Source organism: Narcine bancroftii, chromosome 4 (genome assembly GCF_036971445.1).
Source record: "Narcine bancroftii isolate sNarBan1 chromosome 4, sNarBan1.hap1, whole genome shotgun sequence".
NCBI classification, from domain to species: Eukaryota; Metazoa; Chordata; class Chondrichthyes; order Torpediniformes; family Narcinidae; genus Narcine; species Narcine bancroftii.
In genome coordinates this window covers 236578098-236605941 of record NC_091472.1, presented here as the reverse complement: position 1 = coordinate 236605941, position 27844 = coordinate 236578098, and the positions used below count along the sequence as shown (strand labels likewise).

The 27844-nt window shown below is 39.7% G+C and overlaps 1 protein-coding gene across 3 annotated transcripts in view; it reads left to right on the top strand.

Moving 5' to 3' along the window:
* The window catches only part of LOC138761738 (dynein regulatory complex protein 11-like), a 320096-nt gene that overhangs the window by 25295 nt on the left and 266957 nt on the right, over positions 1 to 27844 (top strand). For all 3 annotated transcript variants that reach the window (XM_069934395.1, XM_069934394.1, XM_069934396.1), the window contains exons 2-7: positions 2746 to 3073; positions 5651 to 5767; positions 16794 to 16985; positions 19460 to 19531; positions 20214 to 20419; positions 25009 to 25093. In XM_069934395.1, coding sequence (XP_069790496.1) covers positions 2746 to 3073; positions 5651 to 5767; positions 16794 to 16985; positions 19460 to 19531; positions 20214 to 20419; positions 25009 to 25093 — 1000 coding nt within the window. The remainder of the gene's footprint in view (positions 1 to 2745; positions 3074 to 5650; positions 5768 to 16793; positions 16986 to 19459; positions 19532 to 20213; positions 20420 to 25008; positions 25094 to 27844) is intronic.

Here is a 27844-nt window from a genome sequence, read left to right as displayed (position 1 = left end):
TTGTGTGTCTGGGGCTTTGCTTTTTCTTCACTTTTTCCTTTTCTGTAGAGGGCTGATATTCTCCTACCGGCCACTACTCCATCACGTGACTCCTCAGGAAAAGAGTTAATTGAGAGCAGCTGTAATCAGGCTGGTCTACAACAGAGGGGAGTTCTTTAATGGGTCAAACAGTGTGCTTTATATAGCAAATATAAAGATACTAGATCAAACCAGCAACCACAAAGAGCATATCACACAGGGGTAAAGATGAACAATTACTTTATTAACAAAAATTCACCTTCAAACTTTAATTCAAACCCCCTCCCCTTTTTATAACAATGCCCACTGGTTACTATGCAAATCTCTATAGCAGTGTAAAACTAATAAATTCCCCAGCCTAAATATAAAATATGTAATTAAAGTCTAAGTTATATTTCCAACCAGCCCACAGAAAAACTTAAACACAAAACACACAAGACTCACAAAACTTCGATCTCAACCGAAGCAAAGATCAGAAACAAAATTCAGTTTGTTTGGTAAACTGAAGCCAAAAGATCTTTGAGAGAGAGAGTGCACAAAATTTGAAGTTGTCATTTGTTGCTTGCAGAGAGAGGAACAACTGACTTGGTCCGGATCCTTCTGGATGCCTTCGGAATGTTCATTCTTTTTGAAATCCCAACATTCTAAACTGTCCTCCAGACCATGATTCATGCTCTGGGCCTTCTTCCACTCCATAGCACCACCTAATGGTGATTTATTGTCCAAGTCTAGACATTTTTTCTTTTTCTGCACATGCTCAGTCCACCTCCCACTCTCAGCAGTCCACTTTCACCTTGACTCCCCAAGGCAAACTGTCACTTTTTAACATAAAAACCACACAACACATAGGCCAATAGACAACACAGAACACTACTTCTTGTTACAGAATAAAATTTTCTAAAGGTTTCATTTACTTTAGAATAATCTGTTGTCATTTTACCATCTCTTGTGAATTTTATTGTTTTTTTGGCAGAAATTCCTTTTAACTTTCCCATTAGTAATTTATTGGATTTTTCTCCATGACTATATAAAAGACCATAAAAAGACTATAAAATAGTGAATGACCATTTCCAATATTTAGGAATTACAATCACTAGAAGTCATAAGAAATTATTGAAAGAGAATATCTTAATATTATTGGACAAAGTCAAATTACTTTTATCGGGATAGTCACTCTTATCTATTACAATGATGGGACGTATTAATTTGATTAAAATGAATATTTTACCTAAATTTCTGTATCTTTTACAAGCATTATCAATTTTTATTCAAATCTTTTGTTTAGTTTGTTGGATTCAGTTATTTCTATTTGTCTATGGTAAGGGGAAAAAACGCATTATAAATAAAGCCCATCTTCAAAAGACTACATTAAATTTTGCCTCTTTGAATAATTATCAGCTAATTTAATCTTTCTAATAGACAATTTTTCAGCTATTTACAAATTAGACACTTCGTTCAATCCAACTTTTTGGATTTCCCCAAAATACTAATATCCTCAATCAATTTTTTTTTAATATCATGGTGGATTAACAGCATGTATTTATAATAATTTATTGGATTTAAAATCAATATCTATGGCTGAGATTAAGAGCAGTTGAGAATGAGATTTGAATATGAATTTGCATCCATGGTTCTCAATGAAATGCCCATGTAAATCCAGTTTTTAAAGGAATCCAGCAGAGCAAATGGAGCTAACTGATGGTTACATCCTGGATATGCTAGCAGTCTGATATCAGTGCATCTGACCATCCAGTTAATTTCTCGACTTACCAATGAGTCAACGATAAAAAAACTTCCTGCAGATGTAACTCCTGCAGATCTGCCTGTGGGTAGAATACAGTTAATTGCTTAAATTATTTCTGTGTTTCACTATATTTCATTTTTGTTGTTTAAATTTGTATTTCCTATATTAATCTGACTTTGAAGGGTTTTCAAATCAGTTTAAAAAAGAATTGGCAGCCACCAACCGCCTCAGACTAAAAGAGCAGTTCAGATATTGGGCCTCTGAGGTATGCTGGCAGGAGCTGAGCTGCCCACCCCTACCCCCACCCCCTCATACCCTTCAACCCATCTCTCTGATTAGCTGAAGATAATTGAAGCCATGCATCCATAGCAGGCTAATATAGGCATAGGAAGAGCCCTGGGTCAATAGCAGAGACTTGATTCTGTTAGTGGAAATTACAGAAGGGAGGATGTTTATAGTGAGAGTGTTTATTCCTGCAAGATTATTCTGGGGTACAAATAAGAAACAAGGAAAACAAATACGGTTGGACAGTTGTAAACCGGTTTCTAATTTGATGTTTAAAAAAAAAAATGACCTGATTGAAATGCATTGGAAATAAATGTCACTTTAATTTTAGAATGAAAGTTTAGACCCAATAAATAAAGTATAATTGTTTAGGTGGCTCAAAGCTCACCAACTGGAGGATGCAAGTTCAAGTTGATTAACTCTGACAGCAGAGCCAGTGTCAAGATGAAGAAAATATTGGTATCGTGATTTTGGATCTGGTGTAATGAATGTAGGCTGACCCTTGGAAAAGGAAGTTGAAGAGTTGAATAAGATTAACTAGATTGCACTCTGAATGAGGCAGCACAAATGATGTGCCTAAATGGCATCTTTTCCACTGTTCATTGATTCTGTGATCATAGCTGACATCTATTGTGGGATGCAGTCATAGTTTGTTTCATCTGCTATTCATATCTCTATCCAACATTATTGTATTACAGAGCTTGTAATAAGATGTGGGCTGATACCCATGAGGAACTTCACTATCTTCTCAAGGAGGATCTCTCTTCCCATGAAGCCAAACCACTTGCAGGCCCCATGATGATCTTTCAGATGCTGACAACTTTCTATATTAAGTATGTGCAGATCTTTCGCAACTTGGAAGACCTCTATGAACAGATGGTGCATCCTCAGAAGAGAAGGATCATCCACCATGTGCTAGAAGGTGTTATGGGCAGAATTCTTGAGCTGAAGGATGAAATGGTAAAGCTAGAGTTCTCAGAGTTTCACTACTGTGATGATGTACTGCAGGATCTCAAACTAACCCCGGTGAGTGGGGTCCCATCATTAATTTAAAGCTACTGAAAGGAAAATTAAGGAGGCCTGTCTGTGGTTTAAAAATAGATAACTTTGAAATTAAGCAGGAAAAAAAGACTTGATGTTTCAAGTCAATTTCTTTTATTAGGATCCAATAGTGGATGAAGAAAAATGACCAAACGATGGGGTTCCTTGGGACGCTGTAAAAGTAAAGCTTGAATAAAATCAGATCAGGCTACTTTTGAAGTTCAGAGTAGATTTAAAAAATGTAGTATTTTAATATGTTTGTATTCAAATATATAATTTGAATTTTAATTATTTTAAACCATGGGCACCCTTGATGATAAGGCATTATGATTTTTAAAATTTCTTTCTTTTCAGGACATTTTTAGAATCGAAATGCCCCACATCCTGTGATGGAAATGAGTGCATCCCATTCACCTGATCTCTTATCTCCAGCAAGATGCTGCCATTACACTTGCTCTCCCCTTTCAGAACTGTGAAGGGTTACGTGGGCTCAATTCTTCATCTCTACTAATTCCCACTGCCCTTCACGTGGAACTTCCCTATGCAACTGCAGGAAGCACATCGTCTCCCCTTTTATTCTATATCCGCAAACCAGAGTTAAAGCATTCTTTCCAAGTGAAGTGGTGATTTACTTGTATTCGTTCCAATTTACTGTACTGTATTCAATCATTTCCTCTAACTTGGAGAGAGCAACTGTGAATTAGGTAATCACTCTGCATGTACAGCCTTTCTGTCTGCATGACTGATCAAGTTGCTGCCATTTTAATTTTCCATCCTCTTACCACTTGGGCCACCCTGTCTTCAATGGACACCTTTCCAATGAAGCTGAATACAAATTTCATCTTCCATTATATTATAATTTTTCATATTCTGCATTGAATTTATTAACTTTGTTATTTGTGTTCCAGCTTTATGTTTCAGGTTTCCAGCAGTTTTTTTTCCATTTCTTCTTCATCTGGTAATTTCAAGTTTCATTGTATTTAACTTCCTACATTCACTTCAGGGAGACCCATTGTTATCCATGACCTTTTACTACCTACCCTCTTTCATCTAATTACACCAACATTTTATTTGTTCTCTCTGGCCATCAGCCTGAAATATCATCTTTATTTTTGTCACCAGAGATGCTGTCTAACCTGCTGAGCATTTCCTTCATTTTGTATTTTAGACTTCCAGCATCTACAGTATTTTAATTACTGTATTACTATTGTTTTCATTTCACTAACATTTTGATCAGTTGGGACAAAATCATTTTCATATTTGAACCCACTACTGATTTTGATCATTTTAAAACAAAGTAATTAGCCCATTGTATGCTGCCTGCATCAACCAGTCTTGCTTCGCACTTGGCTCACCACCTGTGAGTCGACTTTTGTTGTATGTAGGCCACAGTATCCTGCAGTAGTAACAAAATTTCACTGAATAACGTATTATTTATTTGCTCCTTTTTCAAATAAGCCATAGTTCCAGTTATTTCTTGATGGATTTTCACAATGTCTGTCAATATAGCTGAATTATCACATTTTTAGTTCTTAAAAGTGTGACAAGCACAGAGGACCCCAAAACCCAGCAGCAATAGAAATTCACCAAGATAAATGGTTACTTCAACAAAAGTTACTTTTAATTTTCTTTAAACATGAAAACAGGATCAAACTCTAAACTATTACTATTAACTTAACCTAACTTAATCCCCTTCTAATTCTAAGTGCACATGTAAGTTCAGAAAAGTTCTTTGATTCACAGTCCAATCTCACTTCTCACTCCTCCAAGTTCACTGGTATCAGGCAATTCTAATACTGTGCACAGAATCAGGCTTTGGTGCTTGAAAGGTAAATGGCTACCGCTCAGGAAGGTACTTGTCGGTTTTTGGAGAGAGATTTGTTGCTCATTGGACACAAACTGATTCCTTCTGATCAGCCACTTCAGTGTCTTGCCGAATAAACTTGCATCAGGATTTTCCAGATGATAACCTCTTTCTTTCAGGTTACCACAGAGTTCCTTTTCTGTTTCCCTTATCTCAGGTGAAACATTTTACAGTGAGCCATCTCCTCTTGTGTGGACCACAAGAGCTTTGACCAGGCTGAACTAAGAACTCAACCCATCTTCAAAATGGGGTTTTTCCACAAGCTTGCCAGCTTGTCATATTCTGGACCCAATCATCCAAGTCTATTCATCTGTTGCTTTTCAAAAGAATAATCCATTACTCCACAGCAGGTCCAATTAACACCTACTTGTGAAGTCTCTATAGGCATCTTTCAAAGTTTTTGCAAAGGCACTCGGAGCCTGGACTGTCTGGCTTGAGCAGAGCTCTGGCATTGTCAAATGTTTGTGACCTACACTAAAAATAACCGCCACAATTTATCTCCTTTAAAACATATCTATATACAAAATAAAATATAACATAATGTGTCACAAACCTGTTCAACAATTGTATTGTATGATAAGTATTTATTATTTATGATCTCAGATTTCATTACTTACAAGATTCTCATTGAGTAAAATGCATTTGGTTAGATGCTTAGCATTGAGGATTTTGATTACAATTTAAATTTAATTTTACAGGAAGCTCTCGAGATCCCCATTCCCAGATACTTTATGAAAAACAAAGTAAAGGTCATAAAAAACAGAGAAAAAATTTTATCTCAAATATTATCCGAAAGCTCAACTCGAGTGGAAAAGGTTAGTTGTGGAAATGAAGTATTTATCTGTGTCTGCAGTTTCCTTTAATATTGAAGTTGTTATCTTATCCTTGTTTTCCTCTTGAGGCTGTGCTATGCACCAGATCATAAAGCCAAATCCTGTCTTTCTCTCAGCCTGCAGAAATATAGGTGAACTCCACTTTCCTTCCTGTATTCTAATTGCATATTATGACCATCCTTGCCAGTTGCATTAATAATCAAAGCTGATAAAGCAGTATTTCTTTAACTCTTTATTGTTCTGTGGGTAAAGTACAAAATCCTTTCTAACATTAAGCAAGAGTTACCCCAACAATCCCTTGGAGTTCTTCTTCATCTACATAGAAGACAGTGTATTCTGCAGATTCCTTGAATTTTAAATTTTAAAATATGTAGACATACAGCATGGTAACAGGATCTTTTGAACCTCCTCCCGCTCCCCGAGCTGCCCAATTGACCTACAATCCCCCGGTATGTTTTGAATGGTGGGAGGAAACTGGAATCCCTGGGGAAAATCCACGTAGACACAGGGAGAACATACAAACTCCTTACAGACAGCGCAGGATTCGAACCCAAGTCCTGATCTCTGGTGCTGTTAAGGTGTTGCACTAACTGCTACATCAACCATGCTGCCCCCCCCCCCCCCTCCGTGTTGCAAGACCTGCTGAGTTATTCCAGTATTTTCTGCCTGTTTCAGTTTTACAGCATTTGCTGCTTTTTAAAAAAAATTCATTTCCTGTAAGAATTTTGTATGTTTCAATCATTTTCTGGAGAAATGCCATCTCATCTTTACTCAAGAGAGCTGGCCTTGTAAGTGACTCCTCAACCTCAGAACCAATCCTTTATTGTTGTCCCTTTATAAGGGACTATATAATTATGGAAGATGCCTTATTTCCAAATCCTATGCAACAATGGGAAATGTATTATTTCTCTTTCTTATTCTTTGCTATGGGAGGAAACTGAAGCCCCCGTGGAAATTCCAAGCAGACACTGGAACAATGTACAAACTCTTTACAGACAGCACCGGATTCGAACCCTAATCCCAATCACTGGTGCTGCGCTAACTGGATGTATTGGGAAGGGTTGTGGCTGTCATGTGACAGCACTGCCCCCGACAAAGTCTGAGGACACACCAGCTGCCAATCAAGGTTTGGTTCCACCCCACCCATTAGTGCACACCTTGCTGTTGGCCACATATAAATTACTTGGACTCCACTCTCCAGCCTGCCTGTACTTGGCCTTGGGCCATTGGCTATTATCCTGCCACTGGGCCATTGGCTGTTATCTTGCCACTGAGCTATTGGCCCCCCAATAAATGATGTGGGCTTGTCCCTCCAGCATGATAAAGGTGCCATATGCTCTTTGTTCTCTCTCTTTGCCAGCTTGGGACCACCCTGCTTCACTCCAGGCCTAGAAATGTGGAAGGGTGCTGGAGAAACTGTTGGTAAGATGTAGACCGTTAAAAGGGTTGGGAGCGTTTAATTAGTGTCCCTTGTAGCAAAGAGCTGAGCCTGCACTGTGTGTGTGTGTGTGTGTGTGTGTGTGTGTGTGTGTGTGTGTGTGTGTGTGTGTGTGTGTGTGTGTGTGTGTGTGTGTGTGTGTGTGTGTGTGGTTCTGCATCAGTTGCCTTCTGTAAATAAAATCCTTCCCCACATTTTTGAGACCTACCAAACCTGTTTCCTCACTCACACCTCTACAACATTAAAAATGTGTGAACAAAAAGTCATGCTACACAGCCCCAATCAACTGACAAAAACCAAACCCATAGCCACTAATTAGCACATAATTATAAGAGATAAAACACAGTCTTTTATTTCTGCACATTTACTACTGTTTTCCTTTCACTAACATTTTGGTCAGTTGCAGTTATTTAATATTTACACCTACTACTGATTTTGATTATTTAAAAACCCAAGTAACCAGCCCATTATATGCTGCTTGCATCATTGCCACTTTCATTTACTTTTCCAGTATCCATGATTCCCTGAAACCGATGAAAATGAGAGGTGGCCTGATGGAGGTGTATAAAATCACGAGAGGCATTGATAGGGTTAACAATCAAATTCTTTTCTTCAGGGTGAAAGTGTCATACACCAATGGACATGTGTTTACCTTGAGGGTGAGGAAATTTAGGGAGATGGGTGGGGCAAATATTTTAATACACAGAGTGGTAGGTGCCTGGAATGGGCTCCCAGGAGTAGAGGTGCAAGCAGATATAATAGCAGCATTTAAGAGGATTCCAGATAGAAATCCCTCAATCCCCTTTTTAAGAGGATTCCAGATAGAAATCCCTCAATCCCCTTTCTGTTTATGTGTCTTTATCAGTTGAAAGCAGCATTTTTAATTGATTTTCAACATCGTGTTCAGCACAGACATGTGAGCTAAAGGGCCTGTTTTGTGATGTACTGGTCTATGTTCTATATCCAAAATTCGATCAATCTTTGTTTTGCATATAGAACAGTACATCACATAAACAACCCCTTTGGTTTATAAAGTCAACAACAAACATAATGGCAGATTAAATCAAATTTCATCTGCCTGCATATGATCCTTATCCACCCATTCCCTGCATGTTCTGATTTCTATCTTGAGGCCTCTTAAGCAAATACTATTGTACCTGCTTCCAGCTCTTCCCTGGGAGCTCGTTCCAGGTTGCGATCACACTCTTTGTTTTTTGAAAAGATAATCCTGCTTTAAGACCTCTGACCCACAAATGTGCAGCTAAACACAGCTCGCTGATGACACGACTGTGGTGGTCTTTATTAGTAAGAATGAGGAGTCAGCATACAGAAATAAGGTGCAGTTGCTAGCGAATTGGTGCAGAGCCGTCAATCTGTATCTAAACGTTAATAAAACAAAAGAGATGGTTGTTGATTTCAGGAGGACTGGGGGACTGTGCTCTGCTGACTATTGACAGCTCAATCATTAAGGTTGTCAAGAGTATCAAGTTCCTTGGAGTGCACTTGATAGAGAATCTCACCTGGTCCCGTAACACCAGCTCCATAGCCAAGAAAGCCCACCAGTGCCTCTAATTCCTGTAAAGGCTGAGGAAAGTTCATCTCCCACCTCCAATCCTCACCACATTTGACAGAAGATGTATTGAGACCATCACTGCCTCGTTTTGAAGCTGTACCATCTCAGACCACAAGACCCTGCAGAGGATAGTGAAGTCAGCAGAAAAGATCACAGAGGGCTCTCTTCCTACCATGAAGGAGATCTACAACACTCAATTCAGGTGAAAGACAATAAACATTGTGAAGAACTCCACACACCTCTCATGTAAACTGTTCTCCTTTCTGCCATCTGGTTGCAGGTATCATAGCACTCGGGTCCTTGAATCCAGATTGGGCAACAGTTTTTATTTTCCCCCAAGTCATCAGATTCCTGAATTCCCAGAACATATGTGGATTGTGTACCATGGATTTTTACTGTATACACCTTAATATTTTAAATATTTCATTGTGTTTAATTTCTAACTTGTAAACATGCTCCGTGGCCCTGGAGAAATGCCATCTCATCTTTACTGTGTGAGCATGGTATGAATGATAAAATATCAAGTCATCACCTTTATTTATCTCTTTCACTGTAAATGTATGTTTTGCCCTAGAACAAAATAAAATCCTTGCTATTGCAATTGCACAGGGAACTGCAGATTGCTGGAATCTGGAGCACACACAATCTGTGAAGGACCTCATTCATTTGAGCAGTACTAATAGGAAAGAAAATTGTCAACATTTCAACCAAAACCTTTTCATCAAGACTAATAGTGAAGAGGGGAGATTGCTAGGGTAATGTCTACCCTAGCTATGCCATTCATAATTTTATTAACTTCTGTTCACTCCATGACATTCTAGAAATGGCAACTCAAGTTTTTCTAAATTCTCCTTGCTGCTCGGACCCTCTAAACTAGGCAGCACCTTGGTAAATCTCTTTATACCCTCCACATCCTTCCTGTCATGGGAAGGCCAGATTTGCACATAATGCTTCAGATGAAGCTTAACTAAAGTTTTCTCTGGCTGCAATGTGACTTCCTTACTCTTGAACTCCGATCATTAAAGACAACCGTTGCCTTCTTTGCCACCCTATCTAATTGTGTGGCCACTTTCAAGTTCAAGTTTATTTGTCATCCAATTGTACCAGTACAACCAAAGAAATGGCGTTCTCCAGTCCACTGTGCAGAACAGTGCAAAGACATAGCACACATACAAACAATGTGTATACAATTAACATAAATAAAAATATTATTAATAAATAGTACAATCATAGTTAGTTTAGCAGTTCAACAGTCATCAGTCTCACTGCCTGGGGGGAGGGGGTGCGGAATAAAGCTATTCCTCAGCCTGGTCGTTCTGGCTCTCATACATCTGTAATTCTTATGTGACGAGAGTAGCTGATGGATGCTGCATGCGAGGTCATAGGGATCCTCCCTGATTTTTGCGAGCCCTCTTTTAATAATGAACCCAGTAAATTGCATCGATGGTGGGGTTAGGGTGCCCCCCCAGTGATCCTCTCTGCTGCTTTTATGGTTCTGTGGATTGACTTCTGATCCATTGCTCTAAAGGGGTGGCGAACCTTCTAATTTTTAACTTGGACATAGAGCATGGTAACAGGCCAGTTTGCCCCACGAGTCTGTGCTGCCCAATCAACCTGCACCCCCAGTATGTACTAGTGGGCTAAAATGACCTGTTACTATTACCATGTTGTATGTCTAAATTAAAAGATTGGGCACCCTTGCAAAGCTAAAGCAATCATACCACACTAATGCAGCCAGCCAGGATGTTCTTGATAGAGCTCCTGTAGAAAGGGTCACAATGGGCCCTGCCTACTTCAGCCTTCCTGACAAGTGATGGAAAGTTGTATGTCCAGGATAGATCACTTCTTAAATGAACTCTGAAGAACTTGATTCTCTCCAATATCCCTCTTTGCATTTCATCTCGTTGTTGCTGATGAGACCAACTACTGTTGTGTCATCTGCAAACTTGATGACTCCTCTGTTGGAACTAGATCTGGCTTTGCAGTTGGGTGTCAGTAGTATGAACAGGATGGGACTGCGTACACAGCCCTGAGGTGTGCCAGTGCCCAACATGACAGTGCTTCATGCTCTGCTGCCAATCCAAACAGATTGTGGTTTTTCTGTTGGGAAGTCCAAAATCTGGTTACACAGAGGGGTGTTGAGATCCACCAACCTCTGGGGTATGATTATTTATTGCTGATCTGAAATCAATGAACAGCAACCTGGCTTATAGTATTTTTCTCTAGGTTGGTCAGGTCAGAGCTAAAGCACATGGTTCCTTATGTGTTGAAATAGGTCTGGCGTCTCTTGTAGGTGTGCTTGTATATATTTCATTACCAGACGTTCGAAGCATTTCATAATGGTGGTCAGTACCACTGGGCGGTAGTCATCGAGGTCTATTACTATTGCCCTTTTTGGTACTGAGATGATGGACTGCTGCAATGATGTGTTGAAAATCTCAATAAGGACGTCAGTCCATTGGTTTGCCCAGTCTTTCAATATTTGGGTGTGATGTCTGGTCCCACTGCCTTATGTGGGTTCACCGGAAAGGATTGGCTGTGGCCATGCAAGAAGCCTGTTCAAGAGAAGACTGAGATGGAGTTTTCTTTGGCGTCAATTTGTTCTTCTTATTGAACAGTGCATAGAAAATATTCAGTCTATCCAGAATGGAGGTGTTGACATGATCTGTTATTGATTTGAAACTTTCCCACATGCATCTTGTGTCACTGTGGATATTCTGTGCATAACCATGCTTTGCATTCTGGAATGCATGGGAGTGCTCAGTCCTGGTTGATCTTTGTGTCAACTTGTCTCTTGTCCTGAAGGCAGCATCACAAGCTCTGTGAAGAGCACAAACCTCTATGTCCAAACGTGATTTCTAGTTAGCCCTGGTTGAGCTCGTGCACTTGTCAATGTTCATGTGGCCATTTTTGCTATCTACCTGAACAGCTCCAGTCCGTTCTCTGAAAGCAGTCTATTAACCCTGCTGTGTTCCACCCACCCACATGTTTCAGGTAGTTATTGACTTGGATTCCCATATTGTGTTCTTCAGGGTTCTTCCATTACTGTATACTGTCCCTTTACATTTGACCTTTCAAAGTGCAGCACTTCGCACTTGTTCAGATTAAATTCTATAAGCTTTACACTAAGCCTTCTCAGTCCACTTCAGTGGAGAATTCCAAAACTTCACTACTTTCATAAATCAAATTATTGAGTATCTTCACGAATCAAAGTATTAAGTATAGGAGTTGGGAAATTTGTACAAGACATTGGCAAGGCCAAATTTGGAGCATTGTATGTAGTTTTGTTCACCGAACTACAGGAAGGATAACAATAAGATTGAAAGAGTACTTTGATTTATGAATCCTACCAGCATTTTATTTGCAAACTTAAATATGTTATACTTTGTTCCTCATCTGACTAATTGCTTTAGATTGTAAGCAACTGGGACATCAGTGCGGATCTCTGTCACAATCCTTTAACAGCTTCTCAACTGGAAAAATTACCGTTTCTCCTCACTCTCTGCCTTCTGTCCATTTACCAATGTTCAGTCTCTGGCAATATTTTATCCATAATCCCACATGTTCAATTCAAGGATCTCTTGTGTGGCACAAGAAGGTCTTCCAAAATTCCAGATGCACCATATCTACTGGATATCTGTATCCATTCTGATGGTTGCAACCCAAAAATGGAACAGATTTGTCAAACTGAAGTTCTGAAATAGTAGAGCTCAATTTATTAATTAAATCTCTGGAAATATTTTGGTGGAATTGTGTCAGATGACTGTCTGTTTATGAACCCATCAAGTGGTTAGTTTATTTGCTTCCCTTCGGATCAGTGAATAATCTGCTGTTACATCAGGGAAATGCCTTGATTGTATACAATATTCCATTATTATGTTTTAATTAATTTGGCCCTAATTTCTGAGTTCCTCATTTACGAAAAGCAGGCTTTATTCAACTGCAACTCTGACATTAATATTTCCAAAGGATGACTGAGCAGATTTAGTCTTGGTGGCAACATGTCTGCTACATGATTTTTCCCCTGTAAATATTGGAATCTTGTTCAGAAACTGAATTAGAAATTATTATCATGCACATATGTTGCAAAGTTCAATATTTTACAGCAGCATTATAAATATAAAAATTGCTATAAATTACATTTTTAAAAAATAAATAAATTGGTGCAAAAGAAGAGAAAAAGTGAGGTGGTGTCTGTGCTTCATTGTCCATTCAGAAATCTGATGGCGGATGGGAAGAATCCAGTTTTGTAATGTTGGGTGTTTGCCTCCAAGCTCCTGTACCTCCATTTAGATGGTAGCAGTGAGAAGAGGGCATGGTGTGGGTGATGAGGGTCCTTGATAGAGGTTTCATTCTTGAGACATTGTCGGTTTTCCTTAATAGAGAGAAGAATAATGCCTATGATAGCTCTGGCTGAGTTCACAACGCTTTGTCAACTCTTCCTGACTTGTGCATTGGCACCTCCATACCAGACAGTAATACAACCAGTCAGAATTCTCTCCATGGTACACCTATAGATTTGGTGACATACCAAATATCCTCAAACTCCTATGAAGTATAGCTGTTGGTGAACCTTCTTCATGATTGCATCGAAATGAAGGTCCCAGGATAGATCTTCAGAGATGTTGCCACCCAGAAATTTAAAGTTCTTTACCTCTCCACTGCTGAACCTTTGATGAGGACTTGTTTATGTTCTCCAGATTTATGTTCACTTGGTTTACCTTTCCTGAATTTGACAATAGTTTCCTTAGTTTTGATAACATTAAGTGAAAGGTTATTGTTGTGACATCACTCAGCTGATCTGTCTCCTATACTCTTCCTCATTGCTGTCAGTGATTCTTCCGGTGACTGTGGTGTCATTGTTAAATTGGCAAATGGCATTTGATTTGTGCCTCCCACACAGGGTGTAGAGAAAGTAGAACAGTTGGTTAAGCACGTATCCTTGAGGTGTGCCTGTGTTGATTATCAGTGAGGATGACATGTTGTTAACGACTTGCACAGTCTCTGGCCTTCAGATAAGTAAGTTCAGGATCCAGTTGCAGAGGAAGGTGCAGAGGCCCAGCATTTGGAGATGGCATTGAAAGCTGAGTAGTAGTCAATGAAAACCAGCCTGATGTACGTGTTTGTTGTCTTTTTGATCCAGTACTGAATGGAGAGCCAGTGAGATTTCATCTGTTGTGGAGTGATTGTGGCAGAAAACGAAATGCAGAGAGTGCAGGTTTTTACCTGGGAATGAGCTAATTCTGGCCATGGCCAGCCTCTCTCAGTGTTTCATTATTGTAGTACTAGGTGATAGTCATTGAGGCAGCTCCCTCTGCTCTTCTTGGATGATTGATTCCCTTTTGAAGATGGGAACCTCTGACTGCAGCAATGAGAGATTGAAAATACCTGTGAACATTCCAGCTAATTGGTTGGCATAGATTTTCAGTATCCTACTAAGTGCACCATCAGGGCCTGATGTTTTTCAAGGGTTTGAGAGTCAAATGGAACCTCTCCAAGGCCCCTTGAGACTCTGGAGGATATTCAGGTGATGTGATCTGGTTAGGTCCCACTCTGCAAGCTAACTGCTGAAACAATCTTGACATGGAATTGCTCCCCTGATCGGATTGAATCTCCTTGGGCAAAGCACAAAAAGTGGGTAGCTTTCCAAGAGTTATTGATGCAGTCTTAACGTTAATATCTCCACGTGTAACTTCCTTAATTTCCTCCTTAGAAAGAGATCCCCTCTCACCTCATCACAATCAGGATCTCTTTTTTCCCCCAACATGAACTCTTTCCTGGACAATGACAAGTCCTTACTCTGGGTTTACCACCAGTACTCTGGCCCAAACCATCTGTACAGGCTGAATATGTATCTGAATATGTCTTTGTTTCTTCAATAACTTGCTTGGCAGTCATATTCACTGCAGGAACAACCTTACCCCCTGCAAGGTCATTCCCTAGCAATAACCAGACTCTCTCCAATGGTAAACTTGATCGGACCCCTATTGTTACAGGTCAATTCACTAATTTGGATTTGAACATTATCTTGTGCAGATGTTTCAACTCTGGATCACCATTCCCCCCCCCCCCCCCCACCAAATCTTGAACCAAATTAATGTCATCAGTGGCAGTCTCATCGTCAAACTTCTAAACACTGTACAACATGAGTGACTGGGTGGCCCCAGTATGTCAAAGGATTTTCATGATCACTTGTGATGACTGTTCCTCCAATAAAACCAAACCGTCTGACACAAAATAATTGAACTCTTTCCTAATGTTACCAGTAGGTCTGGAACTCTCTTGGTTTCCAGGTTTTACAACTTTCTGAATACAGGCAAATGGCGCTGCCTCCTTCTCTCTTTCTCCTTAACACAGGACAATTCACTATCACATGATCAGACTTCCTACAACAGTAGAAAATGGGACCTGAAAGGTTTTTATATTCTTGCTTTCTTTCATATTTACACCTAGCATTAATTCCCAATATGTTTTCTGACTTGCATGGACGTTTCACATTTACTTGGCACAAATCCATCCCTCTGCAAGGCTCCACTTGGCACGAACTTAACCCTGTGGGTTACCACAAGCTCATCTGTAATTTCATAAGATTCCTACCAAGGTTCCAATCCTTCCTCAAATCTCCTTTGCCTCACTGCAACTACAAGGTTCTCCAATTGAAATGTTTCTAATTCTAGCTCAAGCTGCTTTCTTCTCAAATCTCCTTTTCTCCTCTGCATCTCTAAGTTTCTCTCTCTCAATCTTTGATCTAAGTTTTTCTAGTTCTAGCTCAGCCTGCTTTCATTCTCGCTCTCTCGCTCTCTTGCATATCTTTTATAACAGGGCCTTAAAAATTCCCGAATCACTGCCTTTTTCATCAATTGCTCTACCACCTCAAGTTCCAACTTTTGTGCGATAGTCAACAACTCACTCTTTTTTGCCCCCTGTAAATCTGCAAGGGTGAGCAAACCCAAGAACTTATCAATGTCCATCACTGCTATTGTTCCACACACAAGTCTTTAAATTGGGTTAAAAAAAATTCTTATCAATCAAATTGACAATTAATTGATCACTCGGCTCCCAATTTGGTGTGATCCCAGTCGAGCCCCCAATTTTGTTACATACATGATAGCAGCAATAAAGATTAGCCAGACAGTTATATTTAAAATAATATTTTAAATTATTATTTAACAATTGTATCACACCTACTCTAATTTAACTAACTTATCTAAACCTAACTAAATTTATATACAATTATCTCACTAAAACTTTAACTATGCACGAATATTTTGGCATCTGTGGAATACCCCAAGGCAATACAGCTCAAGATTCAATTCTGGGAAGGCAATTCCAAGTTCAATGTTCAGAAATTCAGTGATGATATGTGGGCTTAAGATTGATGTACACCGGTTGAGGAACATAAGCTTTTTTTAACCCAAAGGTTGTAGAGTACGTGGAATGCAGTACCCGAGGGAATCGTGGAAGCAGAGTTGCTGGCAACATTGAGAAAATGTCTTGATATTGAATCATAAAGGTTATGTCTGTGTGAAGATTGGGTTAATTCGGATGAGTGCCCACTGGTCAGTTTGGATGTGGTGACCAAAGGGCTGGTTTCCTTATTTTGACTCTTTTGTCAATTTTTCTTCTTTGAGTCTGTCATGTAGTTCTAGAGACTTTACTTGCAAGTTTCTTACGCTCAATTATGATTGGATCTTCTTCAGCACTAACTTTCATTAAGTTTTGTAAAGGCCTCTTAAATATCCACCTAAGTCGTTATGCACCATGCCCAGTATACAACAACTTAGTCAGCCTTGGGAATAAGGAACTTCATGGGTTCCAGGTTCCTTTCCTTTTGTAGGGTTATTAAGATATTCACGCTTTTATGAAGGGTTGTCGATAAGTTCGGACATCAAGCTCCAAATAATTGGATATTTACTGGTAGAATTAGGATATTTGATGCTAATGTTTTAAACTTCCCAAAAATTACTCTTTCATTTGTCGTTTATGGTATATTTTAGGAAATTGGAACTAAAACGTTGACTCAAGAAGAGGCCATCCAGATCATTCAAATTGTTGAACGTGCTCGGCAGGGACGATTGCGAGCCAAGTTTATGTCGGAAATCCGAATGGAAGAAGAAAGAGAGAACTTAGCGAAACAACAATCAGCAAGCACATTGTCTCCTGATGTGGCAGCTACCTTAATTCAAAAGGTTTCATTTTCACTTTTCATTTTGAGTTTAAAAAGTAAGGAAGTTGTATTCCAGATACAAATCGTGTTTTCGGCCACACTTGTACAATTATGGCTGTGGAGGCCTTGGAAATGGTATGGAAAAGGTTTACCAGGATGTTTCCTTGTTTCGACGGCATGAGTTATGGGGAGAGATTGGACACACTTGGATTGTTTTTCTCTGCAGTGCAGGAGGCAGAAGGGTAAAGGCATGCGAGGCATTGATAGGGTGGGCAATCAGAATCTTTTCCCCAGGGTAAAAGTATCACACTCTGGAGGACATGCATTTAAAGTGGGAAGGATGAATTTAAGGGTGATGTGAGAGGTAATTTCATTTGCAGGTGCCTTGAACAGTCTGCTAGGAGTAGTGGTGGAAGTAGATATAAAACTAACATTTGAAAGGTTTCTGGATAGACACATGAATGTGAAAGGGATTGAGGAATATCTATGCAAAGTGCAAGAAGCAGAATTTTAGTTTAATTTCAATGTCATGCTCAGCACAGACATGTGAGTCAAAGGGCTTCCCTGTTCTTGTGCTGTACCCTTTTCCATGCTTTAACTTAAGAACAGAGTTGATTTAGTCAATAATGAAAAAAGATACTTTTCCCCATTCAGATTAATTTCAATCCACATTTTCTCTATTTTAACAAGCTGTTGCCTTTTAAAGAGATCTATTTTTAATTGAATTGAATTATGTATTGTCGCATGTACCAAGATAAGGAGAGTAGCTTTGTTTTAGCATGTCAATGCATATTAATGCATGGCAAGTCATAATTTTTTTAAAAATTGCAAAAGAAGGCAAATGTCTAAAATGGACATTTCTCTGAAGCACCTCAACCAGGGTGTTGTGAGTAATCAGTATTCTGTCACCCCCATAGTCTCTTTCACCCACTTAGGAACTGCTAACTTCATCTAAGGCCTGCATGCCTCAACCACTTAAAGCCTGCATGTCTCCCCATTCATCTAAGGCCTGCGTACTTCAATTATCTAAAGCCTGCTTGTCGCATCAATCTCAAATGTCTGAACTTGGAACTGCCTTCCCAGAATTGAGTCTTGAGCTGTAGTGGATTGGATTATTCACACACACCAATATGTTAGTGCATAGCTAAAATTAAAGTTAGTTATATAAATTTAGTTAAGTTTAGATAAGTTAGTTAAGTTAGAGTAAATGTTATATAACTGTTAATAAATAATTAAAATATTATTTTAAATATAATACCGTCTGGGCTAATCTTTATCGCTGCTGTCATGTATGTAACAAGATCATTGGAAAAACAAGGTCTTGAATATCAAGGTCCTTTCTCGAGCTGGAATGGCAGCAGCTTCAACTTTGGTAGATGTCAGCCCAACTGCACTGGGCAGGATATGCTGTCAGAATGACAGAAGACTGCCCAAGGACATCTTATATGGTTAACTGTCAAGTGATACCTGAAAATGAGGAGGCCAGCGACTACAGTACGAGGTTGTTCTGCACAGGATCCTCCAGAAAGCTGACATTGCCTCATGGGTGTATCTAGCTCAAGATCGCTTGCAGTGGAGCAATGCTATCAGTAAAAGTATGGACGCTGCTAAGAGGCAACAGAGGAAGCACCACAGCAGAGTTTCTGCCCCTGCTGCCCCTCCAGGCCTCATCTGCCAAGTATGTGACGAGCAGGGCATGTCAAGGATCGGCCTGTACAGCCCCTCCAGGATGCACATATCAAACCCCACAGACTAACTGATAAGAACCATCTTCGTCCCATGGGATGGACAGCCAGATGAGGACGACTCAAAGCTCTAAAGGTGCACTGGAGTGTCTACCCAGATTATGTGTGTGGTGCTTGCAGTGGTCATTGAGCATATGCTAATTCACACATGAAACCCAGAAATAAGAAAATGAGGACTGAAAAGTCTTTGCAGATACAGGAGTAATTCTTTGCAGTAATTGTGCTTTCCTGGCTGATGGGACTTTTCTGCCATATTTTTAAAAAGAGAATGAATTCTCTGAGAATTGAGAGTTGCTTACTTTCTGCTTAGGAAATTTAATCAATGGACTTCCTTTTTATAATTACAAGACATTTCAAAAAATCATTCACTAAACCTTGAATGTCATCCCAGCACAAATTCCCAATGCATCGAATTGTTGAGCAAAAATAACATTACTGTGAAAACACTATTCCATTTGTAGTTTCAAACTTTTTTCAAGCAAAGCCAATTATTCATGTGTCAGATTTTGAATTTTTTTTTCCTTGAAGAATTGATTATATGTTAACAACACTGTAGAGTTTATTCAGTTTTGGAGTTTAGCATTTTTGGAGGTATTGCAGCATTATTGGTATGACTTTTAAAATACAAGAATTGAAAGGTTATGTTTTTAGATGTAGAAATATAATTATTAAACCTCAATCATGTGTCTAAATTAACCCATATTCGTTGCTTTTCTGCCCAAGGGCTGATTACAACTATTGCACTTTGCAGGTTTGGCGTGGATATATGCAAAGGAAAATTAGCAGGAAAGAACGGATAGAGGAAATGATATTTCTTGATATGGTGAGTCCAAATTATATGATGGGGAAATAACCATTATCAGTGAATGTCCAGATGAATTGTTAGCTCTTAGATTTACAATAGACAAATTCAATTTGTGGAAAAATGAAGTTACAAGATTTTTTTTTTAAGTAGTATGATTGTTGCAGTATTACAAATTTCCTGCTGAAATAACTGTGGCCTCAAATCTTGCAACTCTTGACCTTCTGCTAGATCAAACATACAAAGGCTCTTTGTTAAATTTAAGCCTGTATATTCTGGCAGTTTTAAATCTCTGCCATTTCAACTGAATGAACATTGAAACACGGGGCCTGAAGATTACGTACAACGCTTTTTTTCATGCAAAAAATAATGAAATGCTGGACCAAATGGGGTGTGGGTCAAGCAAATCTGTGGAGGCAGGGATAGTTGATATTTCAGGTCAATACCTTGCACAACGACTGGGAGTGCAAAGGGAAGGTGGACAATACTTAGAAGTGAGAGGAAGGAGTGAGATAGATTTGGTGGATGATACCAGATGAGGGTATTGGAATGATGGGCAGGTGGATCAAGCTGTGGGAGGGGAGGGGGAAATGTTGATGTGTAGGCTTGTGGTTGACAGATGGTAGGTATCTGCTCATCCCATCCCTAGGATTTTCTCCTACAACCGTATATTTCAATTTTTGCTTGTGCCTTTGTTTTTCAGGAACCTCTTCCTCATTTTCAGAAGCCCAGTTCTACTGAACTACAAACTCAGAAAAGATACCAACAGCGACAGGTGGTACAGGAAGTACATGAGGTGGAATACCAGGAAGCCTTGGTTACAATAAAAGAGCAAGTGCGATCAGTTGAGGGACCAGATATTCAAGATACCTTGCAGGACCAGATTAGACAGTGGTTTATTGAGTGTCGGTAAGAGACTCAAAATCTAGCTGAATAACCTTGCAACACTGTGGCTCATGCATTAAAATGCAGTGGCAATTGAAATTATTGAATCAGTGAAACTTGCAGTACAATGTGATGTAGGGTTATAAGCCTTCATCCTCAAGATCTGTCCAACTAAAGTTTAAACCTTATGGAATCATCTTCCATCATCTGTTATACTTTCTTTTTTTGTAAACAAAAGTAGTTTTTAATTATATTTGAACAAGAAAACAGAATTAAACTTTAACTTATTACTTAACCTATTTACTTAACTTAGCTAACCCAGTTAATCCCCCCTCTAATACGAAGTGCAGGTGTGTGTAATGTATATTTGAGATTAGAAAAGTTCTTTAGATTACAGTCCAATCTCACTGATTGCAGGCAATTCTTGTACTGTGCACAGAAGTTAGCATTAATAAAGTTCACCAGTCTTTGGTGCTTAACAGACAAATGGTTACCACTCAGGACGGTTCTTGCTGGTTTTCAGAGAGAGATTCCTTTTCCAGGACATCCACAACTGATTCCTTCTCAATCAGTCATGCTGACAAAACTTTCCCCCTTCAGGGTTCTCCAGATGATCCTCTTTCTTTCAAGTCACCTTTCAGGCAGCCAGTCTTCTCCTTCGACCAGGCAGCCTTCCAAAGTTTGCCAACCTGTCCCTCTAAAACTGATTTCTGTGATTCCTTCTCTCTCACTCCCTCCCTCTGTGAGAGCAAAGTTGTTCTGTCCCTTGCCTGCAAAGATCACAGGCTCTCCCAGGCAAGCTGCTGCCATTGCTACTTTGTTGTTTTCTGCAAAAAAGCACTCTGTAAAAGTCCTGCAAAAATTCTGTTTTAAAATGTGTGCGTGCAAGCTGCTCTAGTAATTCCTCCCAAGCCACCTCTAAATGCCCTGTCACACCTTCCCTCTTTAAAGGCAATTTTAACTGTTATACTTTAGGTAAGGTTTTCCAGATAGTGATAAAGATCTGATTGAACAGATTTCTTCTCATTGTCCCTGTAGATAATTTTCCATTGACTTTGACATACAGTTATTAAACCTCCATCCATTTTGGAAACCTATTTTAGTTCTCTTCCTGGCTTTTTTTTTGTGTATTCGTAACTGAAATTCTTCATCCGTGATGATATCCTGATCAACCTCTCCTGGATCTTTTCTAAGCACAGGAGGCTGGTACAGTAGGGACATTCAAAAGAGATAGCACGTGGATGTGGGAAAAATGAAAGGTATGGGTGTGAGGAAAGTAAAAATTAGATTGCTGTGGAGTACCTTTTCATAGGCTTGTAATGTTCTTTCTTCTAATACAATATTCTATAGTTTAATTCTAGGCAACAGAACTATTGCTGTCCAACTGAAACCAAACCAATGATCTCTAAATTTGCAGCACAGTTTATTGATTTAAACAGCATAGAAACAGGCCCTTTGAGCTAACTTGGTTGATTTGGTTTTACATTCCGTTATGAATCCATGAATTCATTTCTTTGCTGTTGCTGCTCTAATGATGGCAGGCCCAGGAAAAGTGATGCCATGGCCTTTAAGAACTTCTCTGCCGGAACCTATACTTCCCAGCCATCCTGCCCGAATGTGAACCACATGCAGGCAAACAAGACTAGACCAAAATGCCAACCAAGTTGGCATGGATGAGTGAAGGGCCTGTTCTGTTTGTGATTCTATAATGGATGAGTTGGTGTGAAGGGCCTGTTCTTCACTGATTGTCTCTGCTTCTATCATGGAGACAAACTGACAGTTTGGGAACACTGCTGACTGCCATCTTCCAGCCTGAAAACTTCCATTTATTTATCCCTTTTGCTTCCTCTTCCTACTGATCCATTTTTATTTCCATGCTGTCACCTTCCCTTAATTTGAAGGGTTTCCATGTTTTCAATAGAACAGAAAATATTTGTACTGTGACAGAATATTTTTGGGAGATAAATTGGAAAAGATAGAGTAGGTTACATACACACACTTTAAAACCGATCTTATTTGAAAATACTGGAGAATTCATATTATGAGTGACTTTACAGAAACTGGAAATAAATGGACTATGCTCAGATGAGCATCCTGGTGCAGCTGCCCCTTCAGGTGGCCAGCGCTGCGCTTTTAGCGCTGGCCACCTGAAAAGCAAATCAAAGGGCCGATTTAAACTGGAATCACCGCAGCACCATTTTAAAGGCACTGTTGGAGTTTTCTTTCCTTGTACTGCATGGATTAAGTTAATGAACTTAGAGATATTGTCCATTGTTTGTCTTTTCTTAATAAATCCAGTTTCGTCAAGTTTTACTATTTTTGGTACACAGACAGCCAATCTGTTTGCTCATAGTTTTGCTATTATCTGATTCCACCTACATTGAATTTGCCCATCGTTATTGAATAAAGATCTACCGGGACCAATGCCTGAAGAGGGCGCACAAAATCAGTGAACCGGTGTGGACTCGAAAGGCCAACATGGCCTGTTTCCGCTCCGTAAATGGTTATATGGTTATTGTCTTTAAAGCAACAAGCGGGAAACATGATGTGTATTTATAGCTCTTTGCAGAGTTTTGGAATGATCACAGAAAGGTCACAAATGGGTTTTTGTTTACCTAAAAACAGATGAACCAGAAGTCTGACTTCTATTGTTTGCTGGAGAAGGTCGGGTGGTTTTTTTGCGAGAGGGAGAGGGAGAGGGAGAGGGAGAGGGAGAGGGAGAGGGAGAGGGAGAGGGAGAGAGAGAGAGAGAGAAAGAGAGTCACATGGGCTTTCTGGAGTATTGAGAGTCTAAGTATCCCAGAGAGAGAGGGAGACTGAACAGTGGCAGCCAGGAGAAGCTTGTTGGAACTAAAACAGAAGCTCCAGAGTGGAGGATGGTCTACTCTTGTGTGTCATGCAAGAGGAGAAAATGAGCTGTCTAGTGTTTCTCTTGGAATAAGAGGAACAGAAAGAAACTCTGTGATAACCTGAAAGAAAGAGGTTATCATCTGGAGAACCCTGATAGGGCAAGTTTCATCAGCAAGAACCTTCCTGAGCAGTAACCATCTACCTTTCGAGCACCAAAGCATTGTGAACTTTATACATGTTAAATTCTGTGCACAGTATAAGAATTGCCTGCAACCAGAGAACTTGGAAGAATGAGAAGTGAGATTGGACTGTAAACCAAAGAACTTTTCTAAACTTAACACATATTATACACACGTGCACTTAGAATTAGAAGGGGGTTAAGTTAGGTTAAGTTAATAGTAATAAGTTAAAGTTTGATTCTGTTTTCATGTTTAAAGCTATTTTTGTTTAAGTAACCATTTGTCATGGTGAATGTCTATTGCTGCTGGGTTTTGGGGTCCTTTGGGCTCGTAACATTTTAAAAGCACACAAATGTTGAAAATCTGATATTAAATGAAAATGTAAGAAATGCTCAACAGGTTAGGCAGCAATTCCTCTGGAAAGTGAAACTGAGCTTATTTTGCATTTTGATATGCTTATGTAGTTGCAACAACCAAAAATCCTTTTAGTGCATGTGTCCATTGTACTTTTGTGTATGACAGTAAACTCTCTTCCCTATTTCAGAGCTAATGTTTGCATTTCAGGAAATCATCATCAGTTTGAGGAGAAGGGGAAATCTGGTTGATTTTGAGTTGTAGGGACAGTGAGAGAAGGATGAAAGAAAGGCTTCACCTAATCAGAGAAGTTTAGATTAGATTCTATTTCATTGTCATTGTGCCAAGTAAAATACAGAGCCAATGAAATACAATTATCATCCAACCAGAAGTTAAAAATTAGTGCTATTTACAAATAACTACGTGCGACTAAAGTCAAGCTCATTCAGCAAACAATTATAAAAGTACTGAAAGTACAATATGAGTGCAGTACCACTCAGCGCTAAGATTTAAGGTTCAGTAGGGTCAAAGCCTCAGGAAAAAGGCTCCTCTTGAATCTACTGGTTCGAGAGCGAAGGCTCCTGTAGCATCTACTGGCAGGAAGAAGAGTAAAAAGTCCATAATTAGGCTAAGATGCATCCTTGATGATGCTCTTCAACCTGCCCAAGAAGTTCCCTCTTTTCCTGTCCTTTGCTTCTCCATCTTCTCTGCAATTTAAAGCTTAATTTGGTTTTTTTTTTCCTTTCTCTTTCAGATTTGATAAAGGGGCTTTGACCTGTTTCTCTGTCCACAGATGCTACTTGATCTGCTGCGTGTTTTCTGTTTTATTTTTCAATAACTCAATTGCATGGAACTTTGTTGAATACATTTTGAAAATCCACATATACGTCACCCAAGTCACCGCATTCATCTGAATGCTAATGAGTTTATTGTCACATACATCATCCTTTCTACATGTAGCTGTGATATACTCCCAGCTTAGCAATGCTGTGCCTCCACTTCTTTAACCTGCCCTATTCTGTCTAAAACAGTCGTAACAATGTACTTGTGCAACAAAATTCTTACTTGATTTAGCCAAACAAGTATTTTTTTTAAAAAAAACACAATTGTATACTTATGTAATCGAATTAAAAAGAGACGATAAGTACTATTTAATCAGAAAATTAAATTCAGTCATTCAAACGTAGTTACAGGCTTTATTATGTTCTGTTGTTTTATTCCTAAATCCAGAAACATAACTGGAAAGTTTCCGGACTATCCTGATGCAGAGAAGGGAGGCTCTGCAGCTATATTTGCTTCAAAGACCCCACAGGAGGTAAATTTCAAAATGTTGTATGGAGCTAGTGCATTTTAATTATCCAAGCAAACAATGGGGAGGACTCAACGGGCCACGCAGCATCCATGAATAGAAATTGTCAATCAATGTTCTCGGTTAGGACCCTCTCTTGAGACAAAAGTGGGAAGGAATGATATCAAGACAAGAAAGAGAATAGGGGGAAGAAACTAGGGGCATTGATGTCATTGTAGTAGGTGGGAAGAATGAAGAGACAGGTAGAGGGAGAGACCACTGGAAGAAGGGGATGGGAAAATTAAAACTAGAAGTCGGTAAGAAGAGATGGAACCAGATAGAGGTGGGAGTTGTTCATACTATTGGGTTTAAGGCCATCCATATGATGTGTATGCTATTCCTTAACTTTACTTTAAATTTCACACTGGCATCTGATGAGGCCAAGAACTGAATGCTGAAGAGAATTAGAAGTAAAACCTGTTTAAAATGCTGGTGGTAGAGTGCAAGTGTGATTGATGGTGTAGTAGAGAACTTTGATCATTTTAGTTTAGGGGTAGATTGCAGGTGCAGAAGTTCATCCCTCACAAGTTTGTGCATGGGGAGGAGGGTAGATATAAATTAGTGAATGTCTGAGAAGATAAGATGCCCACGTTTCAGGGTTGCAAGAGCAATTATTTAAATCTGGTGTTGGATGGTTCGAAAGTTGGTGCTTGGAATTGGTGAAGAATGGAGATTCATGCTCGGAGAGAAACCCAATAATTGGCATGGTAGGGAAGCTGAGAAAATTCTTGAAGGAGCATTCGATGAAATTCCACATGGTAGGCTGCTCTAGAAGGAGAGATCGCATTGGATCCAAGGTGAGACAGCTGAATAGATAGAAAATTAGTTTCATGATAGAAAGCAGAGGGTGATAGTGGAAGGATGTACTGGAGGCCTGTGACTGGTGGTGTACTGCAGTGTTTGTTGCTGTTTGTCTTGTATATCAATGATTCAGATGTGCTGAGAGAAAGATCACAGGAATTTAAGTCCAGAGATCCAGAACATGACACAAGGATATATGGCCTACAAAAAGGCATCTCCCAGGTGAAGTGGAGATTATGGATGAGAATGTTAACTATGGAGGCTACCTGACAACTGTGGCATGGCCTAAATGACATAACCTGCTACACATGACATAATCTGCTACTGGGCTGAGTACTGACGCACCACCGAGCTGTGCGCTCAAGTCTGCTCCTGTAAACCTACTGACCCATTACTGCATCACCAGATCCAGCTCCAACAGTGGCAATAAGTTTGCAGATGACACAACAATAGTTGACCTCATTAGGAATAATGATTACATTACAAAGAAAAGCTGGAAAATCTTGTGAAATGGTGCGAGAATAACAACCTGAATCTCAATGTGGGCGGACAAAGGAAATGATCATGGACTTCAGGACATCCAGGAAAGTCCACCCTCCACTGCAAACAACTCTGTAGTAGAGAGAGTGGAGAGCACCAAGTTCCTTGAAGTTCACTTAACCCGTGACATATCATGGACATTCAACATATCCTCACTTGTCAGGAAGTGTGACCGCACTTCCTGATAAGACTGAAGCAGGCAAGGTTACCAGCCACCATTATGTTATCCTTCTATAAGATCTCTGTTGAGAGCATCTTGGATGGCTGCATCACAGTGTGGTACAATTGCTGCAGAGAAATGGATCAGAGGTCAATCCATAGGACCATAAGAGTGGCAGAGAGGATAACTGGAGTGTCCCAGCCCCCTGTCAATGTGATCTGTTGGGGTTATTGTCTGAAGTGCGTGGGCAAAATTATTGAGGACCCTTTCCACCCTGCACACAGCATCTTTCATGTGTTCCCATTGGGGAAGAGATGCAGGAGTATCAGAGCCAGCACCACCAGGCTGAGGAACAGCTTCTTTCCATGGGCCGTGAGAATGTTGAACGACTAAAGGAACTGTTCACACTAACCATCTGAGACTCTCATGTACACAAAATAATATTTATTTATTTATTTATTTGTACAGATGAAATACTTGTCCTGCATATGTATTGTTTGTCTGTATGTATGTGTTATGTTTGGTTGTGTGTCTGCACCAAGGACTGAAGAACACTGTTTTGTCGGGTCATGCTTGAAAAATCAAATGACAATAAAGTTGACTTAAATACCAAATCCGGAGCAATAGGAGACAACAAAACTTCACTCCCAGATGATCTCAGTGACTGCTATGCCTGAATTAGCCACCTGAACAATGAAGAGCCACTGTGCACAATTTTCCATCAGTACTGGAACACCACAGGGCAGCATTCTTCGCCCCCTGCTCTACTTGCTTTACACAAATGACTGTGTGGCTCAGTGTGACAGCAAAATCATCTGCAAATTTTCTGACAATGCCACGGTAGTGTGTTGTATTAAAAGAGGTGATGAATCAGCATAAGGAGAGAGATTGAAAACTTTGCTGAATGGTCCACTAACTACAAACTTGCACTCAATGTCACCAAAACTAAGGATTTGATTGTGGACCTTGGGAGGGAAAAACCGGAGGTATACGATCCAGTGATCATTGGGGGATCAGAGGTTGATAGGGTGAGCAAACTTAAGTTCCTTGGAGTCACTATCTCAGAGGACCCTTCCTGGACCCTTCACACAAATGTCATTGTGAAGAAAGCATGTCAGCGGTTCTACTTTCTCAGGTTGGCACACCTCTAAAGATGTATAGTGGAAAGTGTGCTGACTGCTGCATCATGGTCTGGTATGTGAACACCAATACCCAAT